We start from the raw sequence: 27,348 nt of genomic DNA, 5'->3' as shown, positions 1-27,348 counted from the left end.
TTTTAATATTATGCACATTTAAAGTGTGCAATTTAATAAGTTTTGACATGTTCGCACCGGTGAAACCAACAACACCATCAAGGTAGCAAATGTATCCACAATCCCCAAAGTTTCCATGTATCTCCTTGTAATTCTTTCCTCCTGCCCACCCTGCCACCCTCCCACCCCCAGGTAACCACTGATGTGCTTTCTGTCACTATAGAGTATTTCACTTTTTCTAGAATTTTATAAAAGTGGAAGCAGACAATATATACCTTCCCTTCCCCCACTCTTTTTTTTTTTGGCTGGGCTTTTTTTTCACTCCATGTGATTATTTTGAGGCTCATCCATGTTGTTGTATGTATCAGTAATTTGTTCCTTTTCATTCCTAAGTAGTAAGCCATTGTGTGGATATGGCACAATTTGTTTATACAACCACCTGTTGGTAGACATTTGGCTTGTTTCAGTCTTGAGCTGTTATAAATAAAAATTACTATAAATATTCATATACAAGTCTTTGTATGGGTATAAGCTTTAAATTCTCTTGAGTAAATACCTAAGAGTGGAATGTCTGGATCATATATGGTAGAAGCATAATTAATTTTTTAAGATGCTGCCAAGCTGTTTTCCAAAGTGGTTGTATCATTTTACATTTCCACGAGCAGTGTGTGAGAGCTTCTGCTTCTCCACCTCCTTGCCAACACTTAGTATGGCCATTCTTTTTAATTTTTGTCATTCTAATAGATGTCTAATGGTATTGTATTAGTTTGAATTTACATTTCCCTAATAAATGATGATATTGACTATCTTTTCATGCGCTTATTTGTCATTTATGTATCTTTTTTGGTGAAATATCTGTTTGCATCTTTTGCCCACTAAAAATGGGTTGTTTGTTTTCTTCTTATTGAATTTTGAGAGTTATTTATATATTCTGGCTATAAGTCCTTTTTCTGATATGCAAGTGGTAAATATTTCCTTCCAGTCTGTGCCTTGTTTTTTGTTTTTAATTCTCTTAACAGTGTCTTTTAAAGGGCAGACATTTTAAATTTTGATGAATTCCAATTATCATTCTTTCTTTGGATTGTGCTTTTGATGTCATAACTAAAAAATCTTGGCCTAAATCATAGCCACAAAGATTTTTCTCTTAAGTTTTCTTCTGTAGCTTTATTGCTTTAGGTTTAATATTCAGACCTAGGATCAAATTTTTGTATATGGTGTGATGTATAAATCAAAGTTCTTAGTTTTGCAGGTGGATACCTAATTGTTCCAGCATGATTTGTTCATCTATTTGTCTATTTTGATGCATATGCCACACTGTCTTGATGACACTGCCTGACTTGAAGGGTTACTCTAAAACTTAAATATTCAAGGCAGTGTAGTATTCACATCAAAATCGACAAATAGATCAATGAAACAGAATAAAGAATACAGAAATAGACCACACATACATGGTCAATTGATTTTTGACTAAGGTTCAAAGGAAATTCAATGGCAAAAGTATAGTCTTTTCAACAAATGGTGCTGGACCTGGAAAGTTTCCCCACCAGGAAGCCAAGGCAATCGTGAGGCTCACCTCATCTGTTCCTCTTCTCTCAGGGACCACTGCTTTCATGGCTTGGTGTCTAGTGTCCTGAAAATCATTGTTTTAGACATTTGTCCATTTTTTTATTTGGGAGGGCACATCTAGTCACTGCTACACCATCTTGGTCAGAAGAAGTCCCTGGACTAATGCAATGGCCTCTTAATTGGTCCCCTGCTTTTACATGTCTGTCGAGTTTTAAATTTAATTCCTGACAATATTATGTTTAATTTTTTTTAAAGTTCCATTTAATTACTTTTCAAATCTGCCTGGTCATTTTTATAGTCTCTTGCTCTTTACTTTTCTTTTTTTAAATTGAGGTATGATTGACAAACATAAAAGCTGTATGTATTTAATATATACATCTTGACATGTTTGAAGGTACGTGTACACCCATGAAGCCATCACCACATTCAGTGTCCTACACTTTCCTAAACTTATCCATCATCTCTAGAAGTTTCTTCCCTTCCTCTTTTTTGTTTTTTGATAAGAATATTTGACATAAAATTTACCCTCTTAAATTTTTAAGTATATAATACAGTATCGTTAACTATATGCACTGTGGTGTGCAGTAGATATCTAGTATTTATTCATTTTGTGGAAGTGAAACTTTGTACCCTTAGATCAACACCTTCTTGATTCTCCCTCCCTCCATCCCTGGTAACCACTATTCTACTCTCTGTTTTGATGACATTGACTATGTTAGGTTCCTGATTTAAGTGGGATCATGTAGTATTTGTTCTGTATCTGGCTTATTTCATTTAGCATAATATTTTCCAGTTCATCCCTGTTGTAGCAAATGGCAATATTTCTTTCCTTTTTAAGATGAGTAATGTCCCATTTTATGTATACACCACATTTTCTTTATTTAGTCATCGATGGATGTTTGGGTTGCTTCCATGTCTTGGCTATTGTAAATAATGCTGCAGTGAACATAGGTGTGCAGTTATCTCTTCAAGATCCTGATTTCAATTTGTTTGGGTATTTACCCAGAAGTGGGATTGCTGGGTCACAGAGGACTTCTATTTTTAAGGTCTTGAGGCACTTTCATACTGCTTTCCATAATGGCTGCATAAATTTACATTCCTACCAACAATGTACAAGGGTTCCCTATTCTCCACATCCTCACCAACACTTACCTTTTGCCTCTTTGATGATAGCCATTCTAAGAGGTGTGAGGTGATATCTCACTGTAGGTTTGATTTGTATTTCCCTGATGTTGAGCACCTTTTCAAATACCTGTTGGCCATTCGTATGTCTTCTTTTGGGAAATATCTATTCATGTCCTTTGCCCATTTAGTAATTGAGTTCTTGGGTTTTTTTCCTATTTGTTTTGCTATTCAGTTGTGTGAGTTCCTTATGTATTTTGGATATTGGTTCCCTATCAGATATATGGTTTGCAAATATTTTCTACCATTCCCTAGGTTACCATTTCATTCTGTTGATTGTTTCCTTTGCTGTGCAGAGGCTTTTTGGTTTGATGTTGTCCCACATGTTTATTGTTGCTTTTGTGGCCTGTGCCTTTGGCATCATATCCAAGAAATCATTATCAAGGCCAGTACAAGCAGGTTTTCTCTATGTTTCCTTCCAAGAGTTTTAGTTTCAGGTCTTATGTTTAGGTCTTTAATCCATTTGGAATGGATTTTTTGTGTATGGTGTAAGACAAGGGTCTAATTTCACTGTTTTGCATGTGGATATCCAGTTTTCCCAACACCATTTATTGAAGAGACTATCTTTTCCCCATTGTATATTCTTGTCCTCTCCCTCCCACCCCCGTTGAAGATCAGTTTACAGTAAATGTGGGGGTTTATTTCTGGTCTCTTTATTCTGTTCCATTTGTTAATACATCTGTTTTTATGCCAGTACCATACCATTTCTATTACTGTAGCTTTGTGATATATTTTAAAAACCCAGGAAGTGTGATGCCTCCTGCTTTGTTCTTCTTGCTCAAGATTGCTTCAGGTATTTGGAGTCTCCTGTAGTTCCATATGTATTTTAGGATTGTTTTTTCTATTTATGTAAACTGTACTCTTATTTTCAATCTTTTAAAAGGGCACAGTAAATATTTTGCATCTGATAATGCCAACACAGGAAGTCTTGGCATGTCTGACTCTGTTTTATATATGAGCTCTCGCTTATGGTAACTTCTTTCCTTGTTTGTTTTTGGATTTTTGATGGTAAGCTGAGGTTTTTGGAACTTTGTGGTGGGTTTCTCCAGTAATGATTTGTTTTGCTTCTGCTAGGTGCCTGGGGGCACCCAATGAGCACTACTTTAAATAAGATTCTTGGTTGTAGGTTTCTCCATGTCACAGGGTAGTGTGAATTCAGATTGCAAACCCATGAGAAGACTGTCTTATTGTTATAAAATTAACAGGAGAGACTTTTGCCCCCTCCACTCAGTGATAAGATTGGAATTAAAAAATATATATATTCTCTGGGCAGGTGGTGGGGGTAGGATGTATTATCCCTAATTAACCCATATATTGAGGGTGTAGCCTCTGAGGTCTCAGTTTTCTGCAGGAGTAGAGGTTGGGTCTTCCACCTGACTCACATAGGGTTGATTCTGGGTTTGAATCATGCACCCTGAACCCCACCAGACAATGGAAATGGAAGAGCAGGATCATGAAAACAAAAGGGCAAGCTCACCTGGTTTGGCAAACGCCCTCAAAATGAAATTGCTCTCACTTTTTTCTACTTGGTTTTTTACTTTTAAATATATCTTACCTTTTCATCAGAACACCAGTGCGTTTAAATATAAATTGTAAACATTTTTATATTTAATCTGCATTTTTCGTTGGTTTCAGTATAAGGGTAAATATGGGGGTAGTCAATCAAAGTAACTAGTTCACTGTACTGTTAGAAATGGACTTCTTATTTTTTAACCTTGCTTATGCTTCTTTGATCATCAAGAAATTGCATATTTTGATGTAGTCAGACGGAGTTACCTTTTCCTTTATGATTATTATTTTTTGTTCTTGTCTAAGAAATTTTTCCTTATCTCAATCCCCCAATGTCACAAATACAAAAAGATAGTCTCTTATGTTCTTTCTCTCTATGTATTAATGTAAAGAAGGATTTATTTTTATTTTTGTTTATATAGAAAACAGTGGACCTTGGGTCAAGTTTGGCTCTTGGCTTGTTTCTGTATGCCCTGTGTACGTCCTGTATACCTGTATGTGAGGTAGGCATGATTTTTACATTTTAAAAAGAATTTGTATATGTATACTGGGTTGGCCAAAAACTTCGTTCAGGTTTGGCTATAAGATGGTACCAAAAACCCAAACGAACTTTTGGGCCAACCCAATACATATATATACACACATATGTATATATATATGTATATGAAAAATGTGTGGCAGAGATTGTATGTGGCTTGTAAAGTCTAAAATATTTATTATCTGGACCTTTATATAAAAATGCTTATAGACCCCTGGCCCAACCCCCTTTTTTCACTTATTTGCTGTATTTTAACTTCCCGTTTGTACCTGAAGTTTATTTCAGGGCCCTCCATTCTGTATCATTCGACCCTTTGTTGCCAACTCCAAACACCACACTGTAATGAAAATGGGTGTTGTCATTAATGAAAGCACATGAGTTAAAGGAGAGGGATTAGAAAAGGCAGGGTCCATTTTCAGAGTGGAAATGGGAAAATGTAGAAAATTCATACTTGGACACCTAATTACCCTGACACTAACTAGAGGCATAGAGATTCAGAGCATTCAGAAAAAATGTCTCGGCCGTGCCCGGAGCAGGCACTGGACCATGGAATTGGATTTTATTGATTAATTTGTAACTGTGTACAGTGCTGTACGAAGCATGAAACGCTCAGAGACTTGTTCTAGGGAGCTCCTGACAAATGAACAATGAATTGTGAAGCCCCAAGTGCATCGGGATGAGTGAGGAGGAGATTGGAGGTTATATGGGCGAAGGGTGCTTTGGAAACCCTAAACTGTAGATTCATCGCAGAAGGGGAGAGCACAGGAGAACACACGGAGGATGGAAATCTCTTAATTGATGGTGTTTTTCCTTCTAAAGCAGATGTTCATATGTCTGAAGTGTGTGTCTGCTCACTTTTTACCTATTCAATGAGGTAACCCTGAAGTGAGATGGAGACGCAGACCTAGGGACGAGGTGGCTGTCGCTCCTCATGGCTGAGACCCTCTGTGGCGTGCTCCACGGCACCAGAGCTTTGACCCCGGTCCCAAGTCCGGTTTGGTGGGATGCTGAGGGTCCGCCATGCCTCCACTCCACTTCTCTTTGCTTTGTTACTCCCTGTGGGATCAAGAGAGGAAAGTGAGGGGGATGATATGACAGACCACATATTCCTTCCCCAGGATGAGCATGTGTCAGGCAGGCCACGCAAACCTGCAAGTCTGCCTCCTTGGATCTACCTTCCAAGACTTGGCTGATAAAAGGGACAGTGGGCATGGGGGTCAGGGCGGGATTGGAGTAGGCAGGGCGGTCAATGGCTGTCAACCGGCATCAAGATACATGACAAACCTCACCCTGCCTCCTTTTGTGAGCTTCCCACTGGACTCCAGTCAAAGCTGGTGTCCCCTGCGCTCTTGACCTTGGTCCATCAGTCATCAGTGCCCCGGCTGGAGCTGACCTGGGGTAAGAAAGCTTTTTTCTGATCGGTCTTCCATGAGGTCTATAAACAAAGATACTGTGCTGTTCTTATGTAAGTGCTGATAGTGTCGGCTCTTACAGGAAGATCTACAGAGAGAGACCAAGAGAGCAGAGGGTGTGTCAAGTATGAGTTGGATTTAAAGTCTGGCCCTTAAATAGCAGCTTATTAAAACAAAATGTAAAGCACTATGCAAGACAGCTAAAAGCAGAAAATTAGACATGAATACAAAAATCTAGACTGATCTTCAAAACATAGCCTTGAGTAAAAATAAAGTGAGAATAAGAATGGCTCTGTGGTACGATGTCACGCACAAAAGCGACACTACATATTTATAAGCATACGTGCATATTTAAGGAGGTTTGGCAAACCTGCCCGAGTGCCTCTGGGGGAAATAGGCGGATGGGAGTGAGAAGAAGAGAAGCAGGGGCGACACTCTGATCTTGCATCTGAGGTTGGGCTCCCTAGAAGCAGAGCCTGAGACGGGGGTTCTTGTACAAGAGATTTACGCAGGGAGGGCTCTCAGGAGACTTGTAAGGGATGACGGAAGCAGACAAGGGCGAGGGAAGAACTCAGCAAAGATGCAGGCTTGGGGGGTCCAGCCGTGCCTGGTCCCACAGGGAGCTCTGGAGTGTGAAGTGCGTCCCAGAGATGGTCCTGCTCAGAGGCAAAGGGACCGGGCTCTCACACCCTGTGACAGTCAGTCAATGGCTAAGGGCCCTTCATGGGGGGTGTGCACACTCTCCCAGGCCTTCCAGGCGAGCTGGCTCCCACTGGCCTGGGGCAGCCCTCTTGAGAAGGTGGTAAGTGTGCGTCCCAGCAGCCGGCCACAGACGAGCAGCCCGGTGAAGGCGGTGGAGACAGGCACGAACGGCATCTGCTGAACTGCGAGGGGCCTTGCAGGACGGGTGATGGCGAGCTTGCAGGACCTGCCCCACCCTGGCTGTCCATTCCCAGGGTGATGCTGCTCTAGGAGGGGCTGCACACAGAATGTTCTGGAGAATACACGAGGGAAAAAAGTAGACCCTGCCCATGACTAAACAAAAATTGCTTTGAAGACAATGCCAAGGTCCACTTGGGCTCCCCGCAAGGCCAAAAGGGTCCAAATTCCGCCTTAATGAGATCTGAATCCAGAGGCTGGAGCTCTCTCAGCGGTCTCCTAGTTCTTTTCATTGAGCGCAGTTCCTCGCTTTGGTCCGTTTTCCAAAAGCAAACCTCCCTGCAGTTCAAACTGTGCCATTCTTAACACCTGCCAGCTTGTGGCAGTCACCCACTGACCGGGGGCAAAGGTGACCCACGGCACACAGGGGAAGAATGCTCCCACACCTCCCACCTTCCTTCCTGCCTTTGTCTCTGTACTTGGAAATCACTCTCCCCCGGCCCAGCAGGAGCCCCGACTGGTTCAGGGGGTTGTGCTTAGCAGACCGGCAGCGCTGTTGCTCTCCACCCGGGCTCAGATAGCTCTTTCAGGACCCTGGGGTCTCGACAAGCAGGGATGGGCTGCTTCAAAGAGCCAGGAAGGCACCGCTGGGGAGTGACAGCTCCTGCCCAAGGCCCGGGAGGCCACAGGGCCTGTAAGTGGAGCCTCTCCCAAACATGAAAAAGATGAAGAAAGAGTCACTTTTTTCTTGTTGCTGCTATGAAAATGAGCGCCCAAGAGGATACGGAGTTCTGCAGATCTTACTTAAATTCTGCAAGCAGCCCTGATTATTAGGGGACTGCGGCTGGATGTGGGCGGCAGCTCAGGCAAATGAGAAAGAAAAATGGCCAAGCAGGTTGCCTCACCTTCCTCCCCAGCCAGGTGGCTCTAAAGAGCCTCATCGAGGGAACAGAATTCTTGTAAACTGAGGCTGGCATAGGGAAGGGAGTCCCTGTGGCTCAACCAGGCAGCTAGAAGCAGTGCAACGATCTTTTCAAAGAGCTGACCACCGATAATGGTCAAAATGGTTCAGGGACTCGAGTCAAGAGTTTAGGTCCCACCTGGCTACAGGACTTCGGGTCTTAGGGCATATTGCAGGCGTTCTGCTTCTCAGTTCTTTCACCTGCCAAGTGGGGGGCTAGATCAGCTTGCTGGTCTGCTTTTGGCTGCACATTCTTATTGGTAAAAAATTTTAAGCCTGCACCCTAAGAAATGCACAACTGTTCATTTACCAGTTATACATCTGTTCTACTCCCCTAATGTATTATGTACATTATAAAGGGCCTGCAACAAGAGATATAAGAAAGTCTAGATAAAAATAACTGTAGATAGAAGCTCAGTATTTTTTTAAAATTTATTTTATTGAAGTATAGTTGATTTACAGTGTTGTGTTAATTTCTGCTGTACAGCAGAGTGATTCAGCTATACATATATATATACATTCTTTTCCATTATGGTTTATCCCAGGATACTGAATAGTTCCCTGTGCTATACAGTAAAACCTTGCTATTTATCCATTCTATATATAATAGTTTGCATCTGCTAATCCCAAACGCCCAATCCATTTCTCTCTGCCCCCCCCCTCCAACCTTGGCAACCACACATCTGTTCTCTATGTATGTGAGCCCGTTTCTGTTTTGTAGATAAGTTCATTTGTGTCATATTTTAGATTCCACATGTAAGTGGTATCGTACGGTATTTGTCTTTCTCTTTCTGACTTACTTCATTTAGTATGATAATGTCTAGGTCTCATGTTGCTGCAAATGACATTATTTCATTATTTTTTATGGCTGAGTAGTATTCCGTTGTATATATATACCACATCTTCTTTATCCATTCATCTGTCAATGGACATTTAGGTTATTTCCATGTCTTGGCTATTGTGAATAGTGCTGCTATGAACATAGGGGTGCACGTATCTTTTTGCATTATAGTTTTGTCTGGATATATGCCCAGGAGTGGGATTGCTGGATCATATGATAACTCTATTCTTAGTTTTTAGAGGAACCTCCATACTGTTTTCCACAGTGACTGTACCAATATACATTTCCATCAACAGTGTAGGAGTGTTCCCATTTCTCCACGCCCTCTCCAGCATTTGTTATTTGTAGACTTTTTTTTTTTTAACATCTTTATTGAAGTATAATTGCTTTACAATGGTGTGTTAGTTTCTGCTTTAAAACAAAGTGAATCAGTTATACATATACATATGTTCCCATATCTCTTCTCTCTTGCATCTCCCTCCCTCCCACCCTCCCTATCCCACCCCTCTAGGTGGTCACAAAGCACCGAGCTGATCTCCCTGTGCTCTGCGGCTGCTTCCCACTAGCTATCTATTTTACATTTGGTAGTGTATATATGTCCATGACACTCTCTCACCCTGTCACATCTCACCCCTCCCCCTCCCCATATCCTCAAGTCCATTCTTTAGTAGGTCTGTGTCTTTATTCCCATCTTGCCACTAGGTTCTTCATGTCCTTTTTTTCTTTTTCTTTTTTCCCTTAGATTCCATATATATGTGTTAGCATACTGTATTTGTTTTTCTCTTTCTGACTTACTTCACTCTGTATGACAGACTCTAACTCCATCCACCTCATTACAAATACCTCCATTTCATTTCTTTTTATGGCTGAGTAATATTCCATTGTACATATGTGCCACATCTTCTTTATCCAGTCATCCGATGATGGACACTTTGGTTGCTTCCATGTCCTGGCTATTGTAAATAGAGCTGCAATGAACATTTTGGTACATGACTCTTTTTGAATTATGGTTTTCTCAGGGTATATGCCCAGTATTGGGATTGCTGGGTCGTATGGTAGTTCTATTTTTAGTTTTTTAAGGAACCTCCATACTGTTCTCCATAGTGGCGGTATCAATTTACATTCCCACCGACAGTGCAAGAGTGTTCCCTTTTCTCCACACCCTCTCCAGCATTTACTGTTTCTAGATTTTTTGATGATGGCCATTCTGACCGGTGTGAGATGATACCTCATTGTAGTTTTGATTTGCATTTCTCTAATGATTAATGATGTTGAGCATTCTTTCATGTGTCTGTTGGCCATCTGTATATCTTCTTTGGAGAAATGTCTGTTTAGGTCTTCTGCCCATTTTTGGATTGGGTTGTTCGTTTGTTTGTTATTGAGCTGCATGAGCTGCTTGTAAATCTTGGAGATTAATCCTTTGTCAGTTGCTTCATTTGCAAATATTTTCTCCCATTCTGAGGGTTGTCTTTTGGTCTTGTTTATGGTTTCCTTTGCTGTGCAAAAGCTTTTAAGTTTCATTAGGTCCCATTTGTTTATTTGTGTTTTTATTTCCATTTCTCTAGGAGCTGGGTCAAAAAGGATCTTGCTGCGATTTATGTCATAGAGTGTTCTGCCTATGTTTTCCTCTAAGAGTTTGATAGTGTCTGGCTTTACACTTAGGTCTTTAATCCATTTTGAGTTTATTTTTGCGTATGGTGTCAGGGAGTGCTCTAGTTTCATACTTTTACATGTACTTGTCCAATTTTCCCAGCACCACTTATTGAAGAGACTGTCTTTTTTCCACTGTATATGCTTGCCTCCTTTATCAAAGATAAGGTGACCATATGTGCGTGGGTTTATCTCTGGGCTTTCAATCGTGTTCCATTGATCTATATTTCTGTTTTTGTGCCAGTACCAAACTGTCTTGATTACTGTAGCTTTGTAATATAGTCTGAAGTCAGGGAGCCTGATTCCTCCAGCTCCATTTTTCGTTCTCAAGGTTGCTTTGGCTATTCGGGGTCTTTTGTGTCTCGATACAAATTGTGAAATTTTTTGTTCTAGTTCTGTGAAAAATGCCTGTGGTAGTTTGATAGGGATTGCATTGAATCTGTAGATTGCTATGGGCAGTAGAGTCATTTTCACAATGTTGATTCTTCCAATCCAAGAACATGGTATATCTCTCCATCTATTTGTATCATCTTTAATTTCTTTCATCAGTGTCCTATAATTTTCTGCATACAGGTCTTTTGTCTCCTTAGGTAGGTTTATTCCTAGATATTTTATTCTTTTTGTTGCAATGGTAAACGGGAGTGTTTTCTTAATTTCACTTTCAGATTTTTCATCATTAGTATATAGGAATGCAAGAGATTTCTGTGCATTAATTTTGTATCCTGCTACTTTACCAAATTCATTGATTAGCTCTAGTAGTTTTCTAGTGGCAGTTTGAGGATTCTCTATGTATAGTATCATGTCATCTGCAAACAGCGACAGCTTTACTTCTTCTTTTCCGATTTGGATTCCTTTTATTTCTTTGTCTTCTCTGATTGCTGTGGCTAACACTTCCAAAACTATGTTGAATAATAGTGGTGAGAGTGGGCAACCTTGTCTTGTTCCTGATCTTAGTGGAAATGGTTTCAGTTTTTCACCATTGAGGACGATGTTGGCTGTGGGTTTGTCATATATGGCCTTTATTATGTTGAGGAAAGTTCCCTCTATGCCTACTTTCTGCAGGGCTTTTATCATAAATGGGTGTTGAATTTTGTCGAAAGCTTTCTCTGCATCTATTGAGATGATCATATGGTTTTTCTCCTTCAGTTTGTTAATATGATGTATCACGTTGATTGATTTGCGTATATTGAAGAATCCTTGCATTCCTGGAATAAACCCCACTTGATCATGGCGTATAATCCTTTTAATGTGCCGTTGGATTCTGTTTGCTAGTATTTTGTTGAGGATTTTTGCATCTATGTTCATCAGTGATATTGGCCTGTAGTTTTCTTTCTTTGTGACATCTTTGTCTGGTTTTGGTATCAGGGTGATGGTGGCCTCGTAGAATGAGTTGGGGAGTCTTCCTCCCTCTGCAATATTTTGGAAGAGTTTGAGAAGGATAGGTGTTAGCTCTTCTCTAAATGTTTGATAGAATTCACCAGTGAAGCCATCTGGTCCTGGGCTTTTGTTTGTTGGAAGATTTTTAATCACAGTTTCAATTCAGTGCTTGTGATTGGTCTGTTCATATTTTCTCTTTCTTCCTGGTTCAGTCTCGGTAGGTTGTGCATTTCTAAGAATCTGTCCATTTCTTCCAAGTTGTCCATTTTATTGGCATAGAGTTGCTTGTAGTAATCTCTCATGATCGTTTGTATTTCTGCAGTGTCAGTGGTTACTTCTCCTTTTTCATTTCTAATTCTATTGATTTGAGTCTTCTCCCTTTTTCTCTTGATGAGTCTGGCTAATGGTTTGTCAATTTTGTTTATCTTCTCGAAGAACCAGCTTTTAGTTTCATTGATTTTTGCTATTGTTTCCTTCATTTCTTTTTCATTTATTTCTGATTTGATCTTTATGATTTCTTTCCTTCTGCTAGCTTTGGGTATTTTTTGCTCTTCTTTCTCTAATTGCTTTAGGTGCAAGGTTAGGTTGTTTTTTCGAGATGTTTCCTGTTTCTTGATGTAGGCTTGTATTGCTATAAACTTCCCTCTTAGAACTGCTTTTGCTGCATCCCATAGGTTTTGGGTCGTCGTGTCTCCATTGTCATTTGTTTCTAGGTATTTTTTGATTTCCCCTTTGATTTCTTCAATGATCACTTCGTTATTAAGTAGTGTATTGTGTAGCCTCCATGTGTTTGTATTTTTTACAGATCTTTTCCTGTAATTGATATCTAGTCTCATAGCGTTGTGGTCGGAAAAGATACTTGATACGATTTCAATTTTCTTAAATTTACCAAGGCTTGATTTGTGACCCAATATATGATCTATCCTGGAGAATGTTCCATGAGCACTTGAGAAAAATGTGTATTCTGTTGTTTTTGGGTGGAATGTCCTATAAATATCAATTAAGTCCATCTTGTTTAATGTATCATTTAAAGCTTGTGTTTCCTTATTTATTTTCATTTTGGATGATCTGTCCATTGGTGAAAGTGGGGTGTTAAAGTCCCCTACTATGATTGTGTTACTGTCGATTTCCCCTTTTATGGCTGTTAGTATTTGCCTTATGTATTGAGGTGCTCCTATGTTGGGTGCATAAATATTTACAATTGTTATATCTTCCTCTTGGATCGATCCCTTGATCATTATATAGTGTCCTTCTTTGTCTCTTGTAATAGTCTTTATTTTAAAGTCTATTTTGTCTGATATGAGAATTGCTACTCCAGCTTTCTTTTGATTTCCATTTGCATGGAATATCTTTTTCCATCCCCTCACTTTCAGTCTGTATGTGTCTCTAGGTCTGAAGTGGGTCTCTTGTAGACAGCATATATATGGGTCTTGTTTTTGTGTCCATTCAGCCAGTCTGTGTCTTTTGGTGGGAGCATTTAATCCATTTACATTTAAGGTAATTATTGATATGTATGTTCCTATTCCCATTTTCTTAAATGTTTTGGGTTTGTTGTTGTAGGTGTTTTCCTTCTCTTGTGTTTCTTGCCTAGAGAAGTTCCTTTAGCATTTGTTGTAAAGCTGGTTTGGTGGTGCTGAACTCTCTCAGCTTTTGCTTGTCTGTAAAGGTTTTAATTTCTCCATCAAATCTGAATGAGATCCTTGCTGGGTAGAGTAACCTTGGTTGTAGGTTTTTCTCCTTCATCACTTTAAGTATATCCTGCCACTCCCTTCTGGCTTGCAGAGTTTTTGCTGAAAGATCAGCTGTTAACCTTATGGGGATTCCCTTGTGTGTTATTTGTTGTTTTTCCCTTGCTGCTTTTAATATGTTTTCTTTATATTTAATTTTTGATAGTTTGATTAATATGTGTCTTGGCGTGTTTCTCCTTGGATTTTTCCTGTATGGGACTCTCTGTGCTTCCAGGACTTGATTAACTATTTCCTTTCCCATATTAGGGAAGTTTTCAACTATAATCTCTTCAAATATTTTCTCAGTCCCTTTCTTTTTCTCTTCTTCTTCTGGGACCCCTATAATTCGAATGTTGGTGCGTTTAATGTTGTCCCAGAGGTCTCTGAGACTGTCCTCAGTTCTTTTCATTCTTTTTTCTTTATTCTGCTCTGCAGTAGTTATTTCCACTATTTTATCTTCCAGGTCACTTATCCTTCCTTCTGCCTCAGTTATTCTGCTATTGATCCCGTCTAGAGTATTTTTAATTTCATTTATTGTGCTTTTCATCGTTGCTTGGTTCCTCTTTAGTTCTTCTACATCCTTGTTAAATGTTTCTTGCATTTTGTCTATTCTATTTCCAAGATTTTGGATCATCTTTACTATCATTATTCTGAATTCTTTTTCAGGTAGATTGCCTATTTCCTCTTCATTTGTTAGGTCTGGTGTGTTTTGACCCTGCTCCTTCACCTGCTGTGTGTTTTTTTGTCTTCTCATTTTGCTTATCTTACTGTGTTTGGGGTCTCCTTTTCACAGGCTGCAGGTTCATAGTTCCCGTTGTTTTTGGTATCTGTCCCCAGTGGCTAAGGTTGGTTCAGTGGGTTGTGTAGGCTTCCTGGTGGAGGGGACTAGTGCCTGTGTTCTGGTGGATGAGGTTGGATCTTGTCTTTCTGGTGGGCACGTCCACGTCTGGTGGTGTGTTTTGGGGTGTCTGTGGCCTTCTTATGATTTTAGGCAGCCTCTCTGCTAATGGATGGGGCTATGTTCCTGTCTTGCTAGTTGTTTGGCATAGGGTGTCCAGCACTGTAGCTTGCTGGTCGTTGAGTGAAGCTGGGTCTTGATGTTGAGATGGAGATCTCTGAGAGATTTTCACCGTTTGGTATTACGTGGAGCTGGGAGGTCTCTTGTGGACCAGTGTCCTGAAGTTGGCTCTCCCACCTCAGAGGCACAGCCCTGATGCCTGGCTGGAGCACCAAGACCCTTTCATCCACACAGCTCAGAGTATAAGGGAGAAAAAAATAGAAAGAAAGAAAGAGGATAAAATAAAATAAAATAAAGCTATTATAATAAAAAATAAGAAAATAAAATTATTAAGAGTAAATGTATTCAGAAAAAAAATTTTTTTTAATTTTTAAAGATAGATTTATTAATTTTTTATAATAAAAAATAAGAAAAAAAATTAAAAAATTTATTAAGAAAAAAATTTTTAATTTTTTAAAAATAAAAAATATGAAAAAACTTATTAAAAAATTTTTTTAATTTCTAAAAATAGAAAATAAGGAAAAAATTATTAAGAAAACATTTATTAGGAAAAAAAAATTTTTTTAAGTAAAAAAAAAAAACAAAACAAAAAAAACCGGACGGACCTAACCCTAGGACTAATGGTGAAAGCAAAGCTATACAGACAAAATCTCACCGAGAAGCATACACATATCCACTCACAAAAAAAGGAAAAGGGGAAAAATTAATATATCCTGCTCCCAAAGTCCACCTCTTGAATTTGGGATGATTCGTTGTCTATTCAGGTATTCAACAGATGCAGGCACATCAAGTTGTTTGTGGAGCTTTAATCCGCTGCTTCTGAGGCTGCTGGGAGAGATTTCCCTTTCTCTTCTTTGTTCGTACAGCTCCCGGGGTTCAGCTTTGGATTTGGACCCGCCTCTGCATGTAGGTCGCCTGAGGGCGTCTGTTCCCCGCCCAGACAGGACGGGGTTAAAGGAGCAGCTGCTTCGGGGGCTCTGGCTCACTCAGGCGGGGGGAGGGAGCGGTACGGAGGAGGCGGGGCGAGCCTGCGGCGGCAGAGGCGTCGTGACGTTGCAGCAGCCCGAGGCGCGCCGTGCGTTCTCCCGGGGAAGTTGTTCCCGGATCACGGGACCCTGGCAGTGGCGGGTTGCACAGGCTCCCGGGAGGGGCGGTGTGGAGAGTGACCTGCGCCCGCACACAGGCTTCTTGGTGGCGGCAGCAGCAGCCTTAGCGTCTCACGCCCGTCTCTGGGGTCCGCGCTGATAGCCGCGGCTCGCACCAGTCTCTGGAGTTCGTTTAGGCGGCTCTCTGAATCCCCTCTCCTTGCGCGCCGCGAAACAAAGAGGCAAGAAAAAGTCTCCTGCCTCTTCGGCAGCTGCAGACCTTTTCCCGGACTCCCTGCCGGCTAGCACCGAAGCCGGAGCCTCAGCTCCCAGCCCCACCCGCCCCAGCGGGGGAGCAGACAAGCCTCTCGGGCTGGTGAGTGCTGCTCGGCGCCGAGCCTCCGTGCGGGAATCTCTCCACTTTGCCCTCCGCACCCCTGTGGCGGCGCTCTCCTCCGTGGCTCCGAAGCTTCCCCGCTCCGTCACCCGCAGTCTCCGCCCGCGAAGGGGCTCCTAGTGTGTGAAAACCTTTCCTCCTTCACGGCTCCCTCTCACTGGCGCAGGTCCCGTTCCTATTCTTTTGTCTCTGTTATTTCTTTTTTCTTTTGCCCTACCCAAGTACGTGGGGAGTTTCTTGCCTTTTGGGAGGTCTGACGTCTTCTGCCAGCGTTCAGTGGGTGTTCTGTAGGAGCAGTTCCACGTGTAGATGTGTTTCTACTGCATCTGTGGGAAGGAAGGTGATCTCCGCGTCTTACTCTTCCGCCATCTTGCCCCTCCCACTGTAGACTTTTCAATGATGGCATTCTGATGGTGTGAGGTGGTACCTCATTGTAGTTTTGATTAGCATTTCTCTAATAGTTAGTGATGTTGAGAAGCTCACTATTTTCTTTCTCTACCCTGTCGTGCCCTCCCCCTGGGATGTGACGGCTCTGTTTCAGAGATTATTATTATTATTATTTTTGAATGTTTATTTCTCCTTTTATTGATTTATTAACATCTTTATTGGAGTATAATTGCTTTACAATGGTGTGTTAGTTTCTGCTGTATAACAAAGTGAATCAGCTACACATATACATATATCCCTATATTCCCTCCCTCTTGCATCTCCCTCTCACCCTCCCTATCCCACCTTTCTAGGTGGTCACAAAGTACCAAGCTGGTCTCCCTGTGCTATGCGGCTGCTTTCCACTAGCTATCTATTTTACATAGACCAGATGATCTGGAAGAGCTTCTCTAGGGGGGAGCATGTGTGATGCCCGTTTTTTCAGAGGAGACGCTCTGGGCCTGACCTGTCCAATAACGGGAACCACTAGCCACCAGTGGCTCTTTAAACTCATTAAAATGAAATTGAATGTAAAGCTCAGTTTCTCGGACACATGAACTACATTTCACTCACTCTAGAGCTGCCCGTGGTTAGTGGCTACCATATTGGTCCATGCAGGTTATAGAAGACGCCCATCACTGTGGAAAGTTCTACTGGACAGCCTGTTTAGTAAGTAGTCAAGACCATATAATTCAGTATTTAATTACAGCAACTGACCTTTATTAAGCGCTTGTTGTGTGCTAAGTGGTGTGGGAAGCGTTTTCTAGGCGCCACCTCATTTCATCCCTACAACGGCCGCCTGAGTTGCGTCCTGTTGTCATCCCCACGTCCTGGCGGGAGAATAAGGACTGGAGGGAAGAGCGGTTGCTGATAGCTGATGAGCTGCCTGGACCTCACGTCCCTGTGTTCTCCCAGGCTTCCCACACGGACCTGGATTTTATCCTCCGAGCATCCTGTCTTGGATTTTCGTGCCTGTGACCTCCCGGACACACTCTCAAGGCTGATCACTGCACGTGTGCTTCTCGTCCCCCAGGTACAAAGGGAATTTCTTGCAAAGCCGTTTCCAGCTGAGAGCCAGTAGACTGAGGAAGCCACACTGGGTGCTGAGAAAAGACGGCCGCTCACCCCCAGCCGAGGGGCCGGCCCCACGCAGGACCTGCGGGCAGCCTTCTTCAGAAACGGCAGGTAAGGCTCTCCTTGGGGGTGGATCCAAACCGGGTACCAGGCTGCTGGGATGTGAAACGAGCAGAGCAGCCATCCTTGCTGTCCGGAGCCTGAAGTCCAGCAGGGAGACGGGATGCATGTGGGGTGATGACAAAAGTGTCACCTCTGTGGGGCAGTCGAGACTCTAAACTAGGGGAGAGGGTCCTGGGTGAGGATATTGAGAATCCAGTATTGAGAAGACAACAAACGTCCTCAAGTACTGGCCACGGGTGCCCAGCCCTGTCCAAGTACAGATTCCCTCCTGGACCTGGAAAACCTGAATCGGAACTCTGGGTGCCTCTACTTTTCCCCATCATGAAAGAGGAAGTTCACTGGATTCTTTCCACAGGGCCATTGTGAGGCTAAAATGGGTCAGTGGATGGGCTTTCGAATGAATGTGAGATAGAAGAATAAGGAGGAGTTATGATGTGAGAGCTGCAGGGAACACGCTTCCACGGGAGGTAGTAAGAGGGGCCCTCTTCATCATTCTCGGAAACAAACAAAGGATGAACTAATGGAGGCTGCTTCCTGGAAAAGGGCTATTTTAAGGTGCAATCACTGGGCAGCGAGGGCAAATCGCGTAACTTCTCTGGACCACAATTTCCCTCCCTTCCTCCCCTCTGCCTGGCAGTCATGAGCGCAGCCTTAGCCTTGCTGGCAATGTGTTGACTGGGGAAGATGGAGACCATATTTGAGAAGGTGGCCGGTCCCATCTGGCCAGTGGTGACTGAATTACCATCCTTTTGTGGCTGATTGCTGTCTGTTTGGCTCAAGGGCTGACCCTGGGCTCTGCTTGTTGGCTGCGGTTTTGGTCCCTGGAGACAGTTGGCTGGGGCGCCTCCTCCTCTACCTCTGTGTGGCTCCAGCGCCCCCTGCGGGCAGATGGCGCTTGCATGCTGCCCCTCGACCCCCCACCTCCAACCCCGACGCCCTCTCTGGTAGGCAGGCAAGGACGAGGATTAGTCTTTTTCTCAGTGAGAGTTTAAATCAAGGTAGGTATTTGCTCAACTGGATGGCCAGTTGTGGAAGGAAAAGCACTGTCTTTTTATGGGACGTCAAGGGTTAAGACCTCGTGGGGGGAGGCTGAGCGGGTGTAGACAAAAATGCAATCGGGGCACCCGGCTTTGCCCTTTCTTCATTTTCTGTGGCTCATCACCTTGAACTCCACTGCTTTCCTTCCGGTCAAGTAGATACAGCCAATGGAACTGCCCATTGGGGTGTTCATGGGCGATTCCACCTCCACAGCAGAACCCACCAGAACCCACCAGAACTCTGTCAGTTTTCCCTAATGGCAGTGCTTTCCCACCAGCTCTCTTCCCAGCACCATAAATAGAGCTGAATCAAGCTGCTCCTGGAAACTCACATCAGCTTCCATGTTTCCATTGCTAAGCTCCATGCTAGAAACTGAAAGGGAAAAGACGACAATCCCTGCTCTGGATAAACGTGGTTCAGGGTGAAGACAGACAGACAGGCTTGCTGTCCATCCTTTGCTCAAATCACGTGGGGAATGACACTGGCGGGTCAGTGAGCTCCCTCCTGGGAATCTTCTGTCTGTACAGCGAGGCCGTTGATGGAGGTCTTGCCCACCCAGTGGCTCAGTGTGAGGATGGAGTGAGCTCGTGTGCGGCAGGGAATTTGCAGACCCCAAGGCAGGTGATAAATGTTGACTGTAATTATCTCCTGAGCATACACACACGTGCGTTAAGATCTGGCGTATGCTGAGTGCCGAGTGTGGAGCGCGTGGTGACCAGGGTGCCTGTTGTTTAGCAGAGGACAAGGTCAGGGCTGGAGGAAGAGCCCAGAGGGGGAGTTTTCTCGGGAGAGAGACAGCTTCTTCTGGAAATTCAGGTGTAGGGAGAATAGAACAGAGGCTTTCTGGACTGGGGAAGAAAATTGCCTATGGCAGCCGAAGAAATTGCCACAAACTTGGTCCAAGGTGTAAAACACCTTGGTCCAAGGTGTATTCTCTCCCAGTGCTGGAGGCCAGGAGTCTTGCTGTCTCTCCAAAGCCCCTAGGGGAGGATCCTTCCCTGCCTCTCAGCTTCCCTGGGGACTCGAGGCATCCTTGGCTTGTGGCCGCATCACTCCAATCCCTGCCTTCATCTTCACAGGGCTTCTCCCCTGTGTTTCTGTGGGTCAAATCTCCCTCTGTCTTTCTCTTATAAGGACACTTGCCATTGAATTTAGGGCTCGCCCTAAATCCAGGATGATCTTATTTTGAGATTCTTCATTTCATGTGCAAATACCTTTTTCCAAGTAAGGTCACAGTCACAGGTTCTGTGGCTTAGGACTTGGAGGGGGAGGCATGATTCAACCACTAACCACTTCAACAACTTTCCCTCTATCTGGGAACCGACAGAAGGGACCTTAAAATGTGTTTCTAAGTGAAAAAGGCAGCAGCACCCATGAACACTCAATTTACAATAATGCCCATCATCTGTGCTCTTAGGGTGTGCAAACAGTTTTGGCAGGAAAGTTCTATTATAAGCTTAAATCAGTATGTATTCATTAAAACGGGATCACCCAGCCCACCACCCAGCAGGATGTGTTCACACTTGTGGGGAGTCTTGTCCAAGTGACCACAGGCAGCTTCGATCGTGAGACGGGTGTGTTGGGTCAGGGGCCCTATTCGCTTCTCTTTGGGAAGAAGGCCTGCGGCCGGCTGGATAGGGGGCGGGCAGGGCCTCTGAGTATGGCTATGTGGATGGTGCCCATAGGGGCTGAAATCCAGCCACCACTGGTTGGTCCAGCCTTTTGCTCTGACTGTGGGGCTGTCAGCCCAAAGCAAGGAGCTCCTTCCTCCTTCTCCCAAGGGGGTGGGGGACAGCTTTCCACACATCCTTCAGTGGAAGTGGTTGCCTCTTCCTAATTTACATGTGTGCCCGTGTGCTCATGGTGCCCCTGGGGCCCCCGTGCCAGCAGAGAGGCCAGCTGGAAAGCCTCTGATCTTTCATGGTCCTCTCCACACCGTCTTTCCTTTACAAGCTTCTCTCGGCCTCAGGGAATGGCCCTGCTCCCTCCACGCTGGGAGAATCCCACTTCTGTACACTTCTGATCTCAACATCAGCCTTTCCTACCAAAATCCTGAGAGCAAACTGCGGGCTCCAGTGAATGGGGGATAAAACCAGCCCCAAACAGAAAAAAAATCAGAAACAAAATCTAAATGTGGAGCTAAGATTGAGAGGCCAAATGTAATGCAAATCCCCCTGGGAACCTAGCGCCCCTCCCCCCATGTAGGTAATAATGTTGCAGCAACAGCCCAGGGTGGTGACAAATGTCTGCACTTTCATGTTTGTTATTGGAACAGCCAGTTGAGTCAGAGGTCTGGGTCACTGGTGCCCATTTTCAAAGGGCTCCCTCCCGCCACAATGTCCACTCAGGGCAGGTGTGAGCCTGTGGGGTGTGGTCTAAGCATTGGCCCGGGGAATATTAATCACCCCGCCACCCCCATTCCTTATTGAAGTGTCAGAGAGGGAACAGGGATGGCGGGTTGGGTAAACCAGCAAGCCCGGGGTGGACGGGCTGTTATGGACACCACCGGGTTGGGGGTAGGTTGTAGACTGCATTAAAATAAATACCACCTGGAAATCAAAGGAGCTTGGGAAGTTTATTGCCACCATCTCCCAAAGCCAATGTTTCACAGCAGAGTGACAGGCACTCAGAGTGTTGGGTGTTTGAAGACAGAGTGCTGTAACTTCAAAGGAACCTAAAGATGGGCCTTGGTCGCCCACCATTTACAAACAAATTTCTTGTCTCCTTTGACCTGGCAGGTCCTGGTTGGAGAGATCAGAGCTGGCTGCTCAGTGAGGGGGCTGACCTCACGGTGTGTGTGTGTGTGTGTGTGTGTGTGTGTGCACATGAGTGCATGCAAACGTGTATATTTTTGTGGGGGGAAGACCTGGTTTCCACAGCAGGACAATGATAGGGTGATTTGTTTCGGGTGACCTGAGGGGTTGTAACTTGGGGGAACTTGATGAAACCCAACAAAGAAATTGAGAATAACCTTTGCAGGGGAATTTCCCAATTCGAAGGTAGGGAAAACCTTTGGTCCTGATCCTTGAAGGCCAATTAGAATCGGCAAAACATTTTCAAATAAATGGACAGGAATACTTGTGTCCAGGGGCCGAAATAAGATATTGTAACGGATTCTTTCTCCTCTTTATTTTTGGAGAAACTTCCTGTCAATAATTTATGAAGATTAGAGAGAAGGTGTTTTTAAAAAATATCTTTTAAAAGGATGCTTAATTTCCCTCTTCTTTCAACTAGTCCGATAGCTTGGTACTAATCATTCGAATTAACATATGGCTTGGTAGTGAAGTCACCTGCATGCAGAAGGCCAGAGGAGTTATGAAGGATGGAGAACTAATTTATAAGATTTTATGGTGATTGGGATCTTTGAGACTCTCCTTAGAACTGAACCTTTTCATTTTTTTAATTTTTATTTTCCTGACTTTCCAACACCACCGAATTTAATTTTTTTCTTTTTTAAAAATTTTTATGTTATATTGGACTATAGCTGATTTACAACGTTGTGTTAGTATCAGGTGTACAGCAAAGTGATTCAGTTTTACATATATATATATATATATATCTATATATATATATATATATATATATCTATTCTTTTTCAAATTCTTTTCCCATTTAGGTTATTACAGAATATGGCGCAGAGTTCCCTGTGTTCTACAGTAGGTCCCTGTTGGTTACCTGTGTTAAATATAGTAGTGTGTCTATGTCAATCTCAAACTCCCAGTTTATCCCTCTCCACCCACCTTTCCCATTTGGTAACCATAAGTTTGTTTTCTATGTCTGTGAGTCTGTTTCTGTTTTGTAAATAAGTTCATTGTATTTTTTTAGATTCCTCATATAAGCGATATCATATAATCCTTGCCTTTCTTTGTCTGACCTACTTCACTTACTATGATAATCTCCAGGTCCATCCATGTTGCTACAAATGGCATTATTTTATTCTTTTGTTTGTTTGTTTGTTATGAATGTCACATGCCTTTTATTTATTTTATTTTAAAAAAATTTTTTTATTGAAGTATACTTGAATTACAATGTTGTGTTAATTACTGCTGTACAGTAAAGTGACTCAGTTATACATATATATATTCTTTATATATACATACATATATATTCTTTTTCATATTCTTTTCCATTATGGTTTATCCTAGGATATTGAATATAGTTCCCTGTGCTATACAGTAGGACCTTGTTGTTTATCCATCCTATATATAATAGTTTGCATCTGCTAATCCCAAACTCTTTTTTTTTTTTTAAAGTCCCCTGGAAACCCCAACGTGATCCCCCTTTACTAAGGGTGGACAGCGCATGGGCAACCTAAGCAGCATGTCAAACACTCACAGGTTTTTTTTTTTTTAATTTTATTTATTTATTTATTTTTGGCTGTGTTGGGTCTTCGTTTCTGTGCGAGGGCTTTCTCTAGTTGCAGCGAGCGGGGGCCACTCTTCATCGCGGTGCGCGGGCCTCTCATTATCGCGGCCTCTCTTGTTGCGGAGCACAGGTTCCAGATGCGCAGGCTCAGTAGTTGTGGCTCACGGGCCCAGTTGCTCCGTGGCATGTGGGATCTTCCCAGACCAGGGCTCGAACCCGTGTCCCCTGCATTGGCAGGCAGATTCTCAACCACTGCGCCACAAGGGAAGCCCTAATCCCAAACTCTTAATCCATCCCTCCTCTACCCACTCTCCCCCTTGGCAACCACAAGTCTGTTCTCTATGTGTGTGAGTCTGTTTCTGTTTTGTAGATAAGTTCATTTGTGTCATATTTTAGATTCCACATATAAGTGATATCATATGGTATTTGTCTTTCTCTTTTTGACTTACTTCACTTAGTATGATAATGTCTAGGTCTCATGTTGCTGCAAATGACATTATTTCATTATTTTCTTATGGCTGAGTAAAAAAATAGTATTCCATTGTATATATACACCACATCTTCTTTATCCATTCATCTGTCAATGGACATTTAGGTTGCTTCCATGTCTTGGCTATTGTAAATAGTGCAGCAATGAACACTGAGGTGTATGTGTCCTTTCGAACCATGGTTTTCTCCGGATGTATGCCCAGGAGTGGGATTGCAGGATCAAATGGTAGCTCTATTTTTAGCTTTTTAAGGAACCTCCATACTGTTCTCCGTAGTGGCTGCACCAGTTTACATTCCCACCAACAGTGTAGGAGGGTTCCCTTTTCTCCACACCCTCTCCAGCATTTATTAATTGTAGACTTTTTGCTGATGGCCATTCTGACTGGTGTGAGGTGATATCTCATTGTAGTTTTGATCTGTATTTCTCTAATGATTAGTGATGTTGAGTGAACTTTTTTAAAACCTAAATTCAGTGGTTCATCCCATCCAAGTTCCCAGCAAAGGTGTGGAGGGAGCTGGAAGTTTCTTTGGAGACATCAAGTATCGTTGACTTACCAGACCCCCCAGGCTGAATGTGACTAAGAACTGCAGTGTTGTTCCTCTTGCAAAGAACGTCCTTCCTCACCCAGGGTCACTTCCAGATCAGGGCTGAGGTGTGGAGTTAGGTGGACTTAATCTCAGACACTTGAGCTGCTGGGACTGGTAAAAAATGGTTCTTAGTTATCGAGTGGTTGAATATCCCCAGGAGAGCAAACCTCCCCTTGAGGACAGTCCTCATAATCCAGACGTTCTTCACGGGATTCACCTCCCAGTCGGAGGTCGGCTGGGGAGGCAGTGACTGTCACAGGATGAGAACAGTCCCTACTAAACTGACTGCTGATACATTTAGACCCCATTCAAACACTTCTCTTTGTCTCTCTCCATCTCTCCTTACCATTACTTTCCATCCCTGCCCTTCAGATTGACTTTCACAATGTCATGTAAACTGATTGCCAAGCGAAACCCCAAATCATGCTCAAGACATCGAATTTAATGAGATTGATGGGAGTGACCATTGGGTTGATTCATTCCCATTGGCAGAATCAGGTAACAAATGAATAAGGGAAAACTGGTGAGGCTAATTCCAGAGAGTGACGGGAACATCAAAGACTTAAGAGAAGCCCTTAGAGAAATTGAGGAAAGTCTAGAATATTTTTTGGATGGGAAAAAGTCTTTCTGGATGACCTTGCTCTGAAAGTAAATGTAAAAGTGAAGAATAGCCCATTGTTCTACCCTATGGTTTGGTGTAAAAATGTACTCTGCCCCCATCAACATTCGATTAACCTTTGTTGATGTTAACAATTAGCTCATAGCTTGTCATTATAACCCACAAACTGGACGTTTGCTTTACTTTCATTTTTTTGGGTTCATCTGCTTATTTTCACAACATTAGGTTTCATGGTTTTTCAAGATAAATTCTCCAAGTCCTTAATTTTCCACTGTTTACTGTGAAATTTTGGTCCCCATTGTGAATGAATTCATTTTTCGTGGTCTTTCCTCCGTGGCAATGATCTCAGCTAATAAGGACCCTGTTTGCCCAGCTGATAAGTCATCTTCTCCTTTGCACAGGGTGCCTAGCAGATCCGTAGTGTTTGTTGAATGACCAACTGAACAGCAGAAGTGAGTCTCCTTATTTTAAGCTTCCTTTAAGCTCACCTTCAGTTGAAAGGACATTCAAAACCAGCCCCCAAATCTTTAAGAATGAAGGAAGGGGCATGCAGTCTGGAGGTTTCGTTCCTGATGGTGTTTTGGGGATGTGTCAACAATGGAAGAATCCAGTGGGTATCGAGTTTGGATGGCGGTGGGCTAAGCAGCATAAAAGCAAACTTCATCGTTCTTTTCCTCATAAAAGAAACTTCCTTATCTAAAAAAAGTTCCAGCTCCCCCTACCCCCTTGCTAGATTCAAATTTGTGGAATTGCCATCTTCACCCGTAAGGATCATCTAATGCCACCTCCGCCTTACAGGTGAGAGCTCTGGCGAGACAAAGATGGGGGCTTTGAGCTGGCAGGTGTTCGCTCTGATGTCTTTTAACCTGAGGTCCTCTCTTACACCACAGGGGGACCAAATCTTGAGTGGGGGATGTGCTTCCAAAGCCAGCAGTAGTCAAAATTGTCTTTGAAAATTCTACAAATCCATCATTAGAGTATGAACGGTGCCTACAACTCTGAGCAGAAATTCTCAGGCAAAACATGTTTGAGGACCACTGAGGGAAAGGAAGGAAAGAAAACAGGCAGTCCGTCCATCCGGGCTGCTTTGACAACAAACAGCAATTTCTGGTGAGGAATTCTCAGAGGTCCCCGCTTGGCCGTGTGGTGTATGCCATTTGGTTTCAGCATGAAGTGTCTGAAACTGTGATGACGTCTTACTGGACTGGCTTGTTGCCGGGGGATTAACTGAGATGTTGGATCTGTGTAGGAGGTAGTGAGTTTCAGAAGTCAGGGTTTAAGTTAAATGTGTGATGGGACCCTGCTGGGGCGGTTTCTCATCTTACCTGAGCACCTGTCTTCCTGGGTGCCAGTTTAAGAATTGGGGGGCCGTTCTCCACTTGGCAATTACGTCGTGTAATTGACGGTCAGAGAAAGACCATCTTTTGTAGCTTAAGGGGAAGTTCACCACTAAGCTTGTTATGAAAACGATCTCTCCGCTGTTTACTTACCAAGTTAGGGTCTTAGGGACTTAGGAAGGGCAGCTTTGCAAGTGCGTGTTGTGTGCGCGCGTGCGCATTGGTGTTCTCGCATTTGAGTGTTATTTTTCCATTAGGAAAAGCAATTGAAAAACCCACACGTCCATACAAAGTGGGTGACACCACCTGAGCGAAAGCCACTACTGATTCTCTTTTGTTGTGGTTATACAATTCCTGATGCATCTCTCCTGATGGGGTCACCGCTCTGAAATGAATACCTTTCTTTTCAGGACGTGGGGCACGGTGGGGATAGCGCAACATCATTCAACTCTGTTTGCATTTCAAGTGGGACATTCTAGTCTCTGGGAGCTTAAAACCCATCAGCAGCCAGCCCTATTACCCTTTTCCTAATATGACAGTTATTGACCCTGGGCTGCAAAAAAAAGAATCTCATAATTAGGTTTGCCCTGTTTCTGTGTTTATCTGCACATTTCTTTCTCTCCAGCCGATGACATATCAACTTTTATTTTTTTTATTATTGAAATCCTTTGTGTTAAAAGGACCTGCTCCATTAACTGAGACCTGTTCTATTTACTCCGATGCTGGGATACATTAAAACATTCCGTGATGTAAAGAGCACTCATATATTTCCTTAGAAACGCATTTTGTGGAACTGAATGGAGAACGCTGATGTAGTTGAGGTTAATCATTCGGGCTTTTGCCGGGCACATTGGAAGCTTGTGCTGCTTCTGCCGGTACACGGGCTAAAATTGGAACACTGAAGAGGAGCCCAGCGTGGCCCTGTGCCCAGATGACGCATCTGAAGTCATATTGATTGAGGGAGATGCTTTATTGAACGATAAGAACTCCACCGAGTTTCTGGGTTTGCAATTTCCTGCAGCTGGCGTGGCTTCTGGCAGTAAACGCCGTGTGATTCGGGGCTACATTTAAAAGTGAGATTTTAGAAAAATCTCCCAATAACTAAACTCAGAGGGCACTTTCAGCTTAGGAGCTGCACCCACATCTAATCCCCCCAACAGACTTGCGA

At 43.1% G+C, this 27,348-nt stretch overlaps 1 protein-coding gene across 1 annotated transcript in view; it reads left to right on the top strand.

Moving 5' to 3' along the window:
- ZNF831 (zinc finger protein 831) overlaps window positions 1–27,348 on the top strand; it is an 80,566-nt gene that overhangs the window by 12,422 nt on the left and 40,796 nt on the right. The window contains exon 3 of the mRNA XM_068525099.1: window positions 17,581–17,732. Coding sequence (XP_068381200.1) covers window positions 17,581–17,732 — 152 coding nt within the window. The remainder of the gene's footprint in view (window positions 1–17,580; window positions 17,733–27,348) is intronic.

This window comes from Eschrichtius robustus, chromosome 16 (assembly GCF_028021215.1).
Source record: "Eschrichtius robustus isolate mEscRob2 chromosome 16, mEscRob2.pri, whole genome shotgun sequence".
Taxonomy (NCBI): Eukaryota; Metazoa; Chordata; class Mammalia; order Artiodactyla; family Eschrichtiidae; genus Eschrichtius; species Eschrichtius robustus.
Note: the sequence above shows the minus strand (reverse complement) of the source record. Positions and strands in the feature narration are given on the sequence as shown.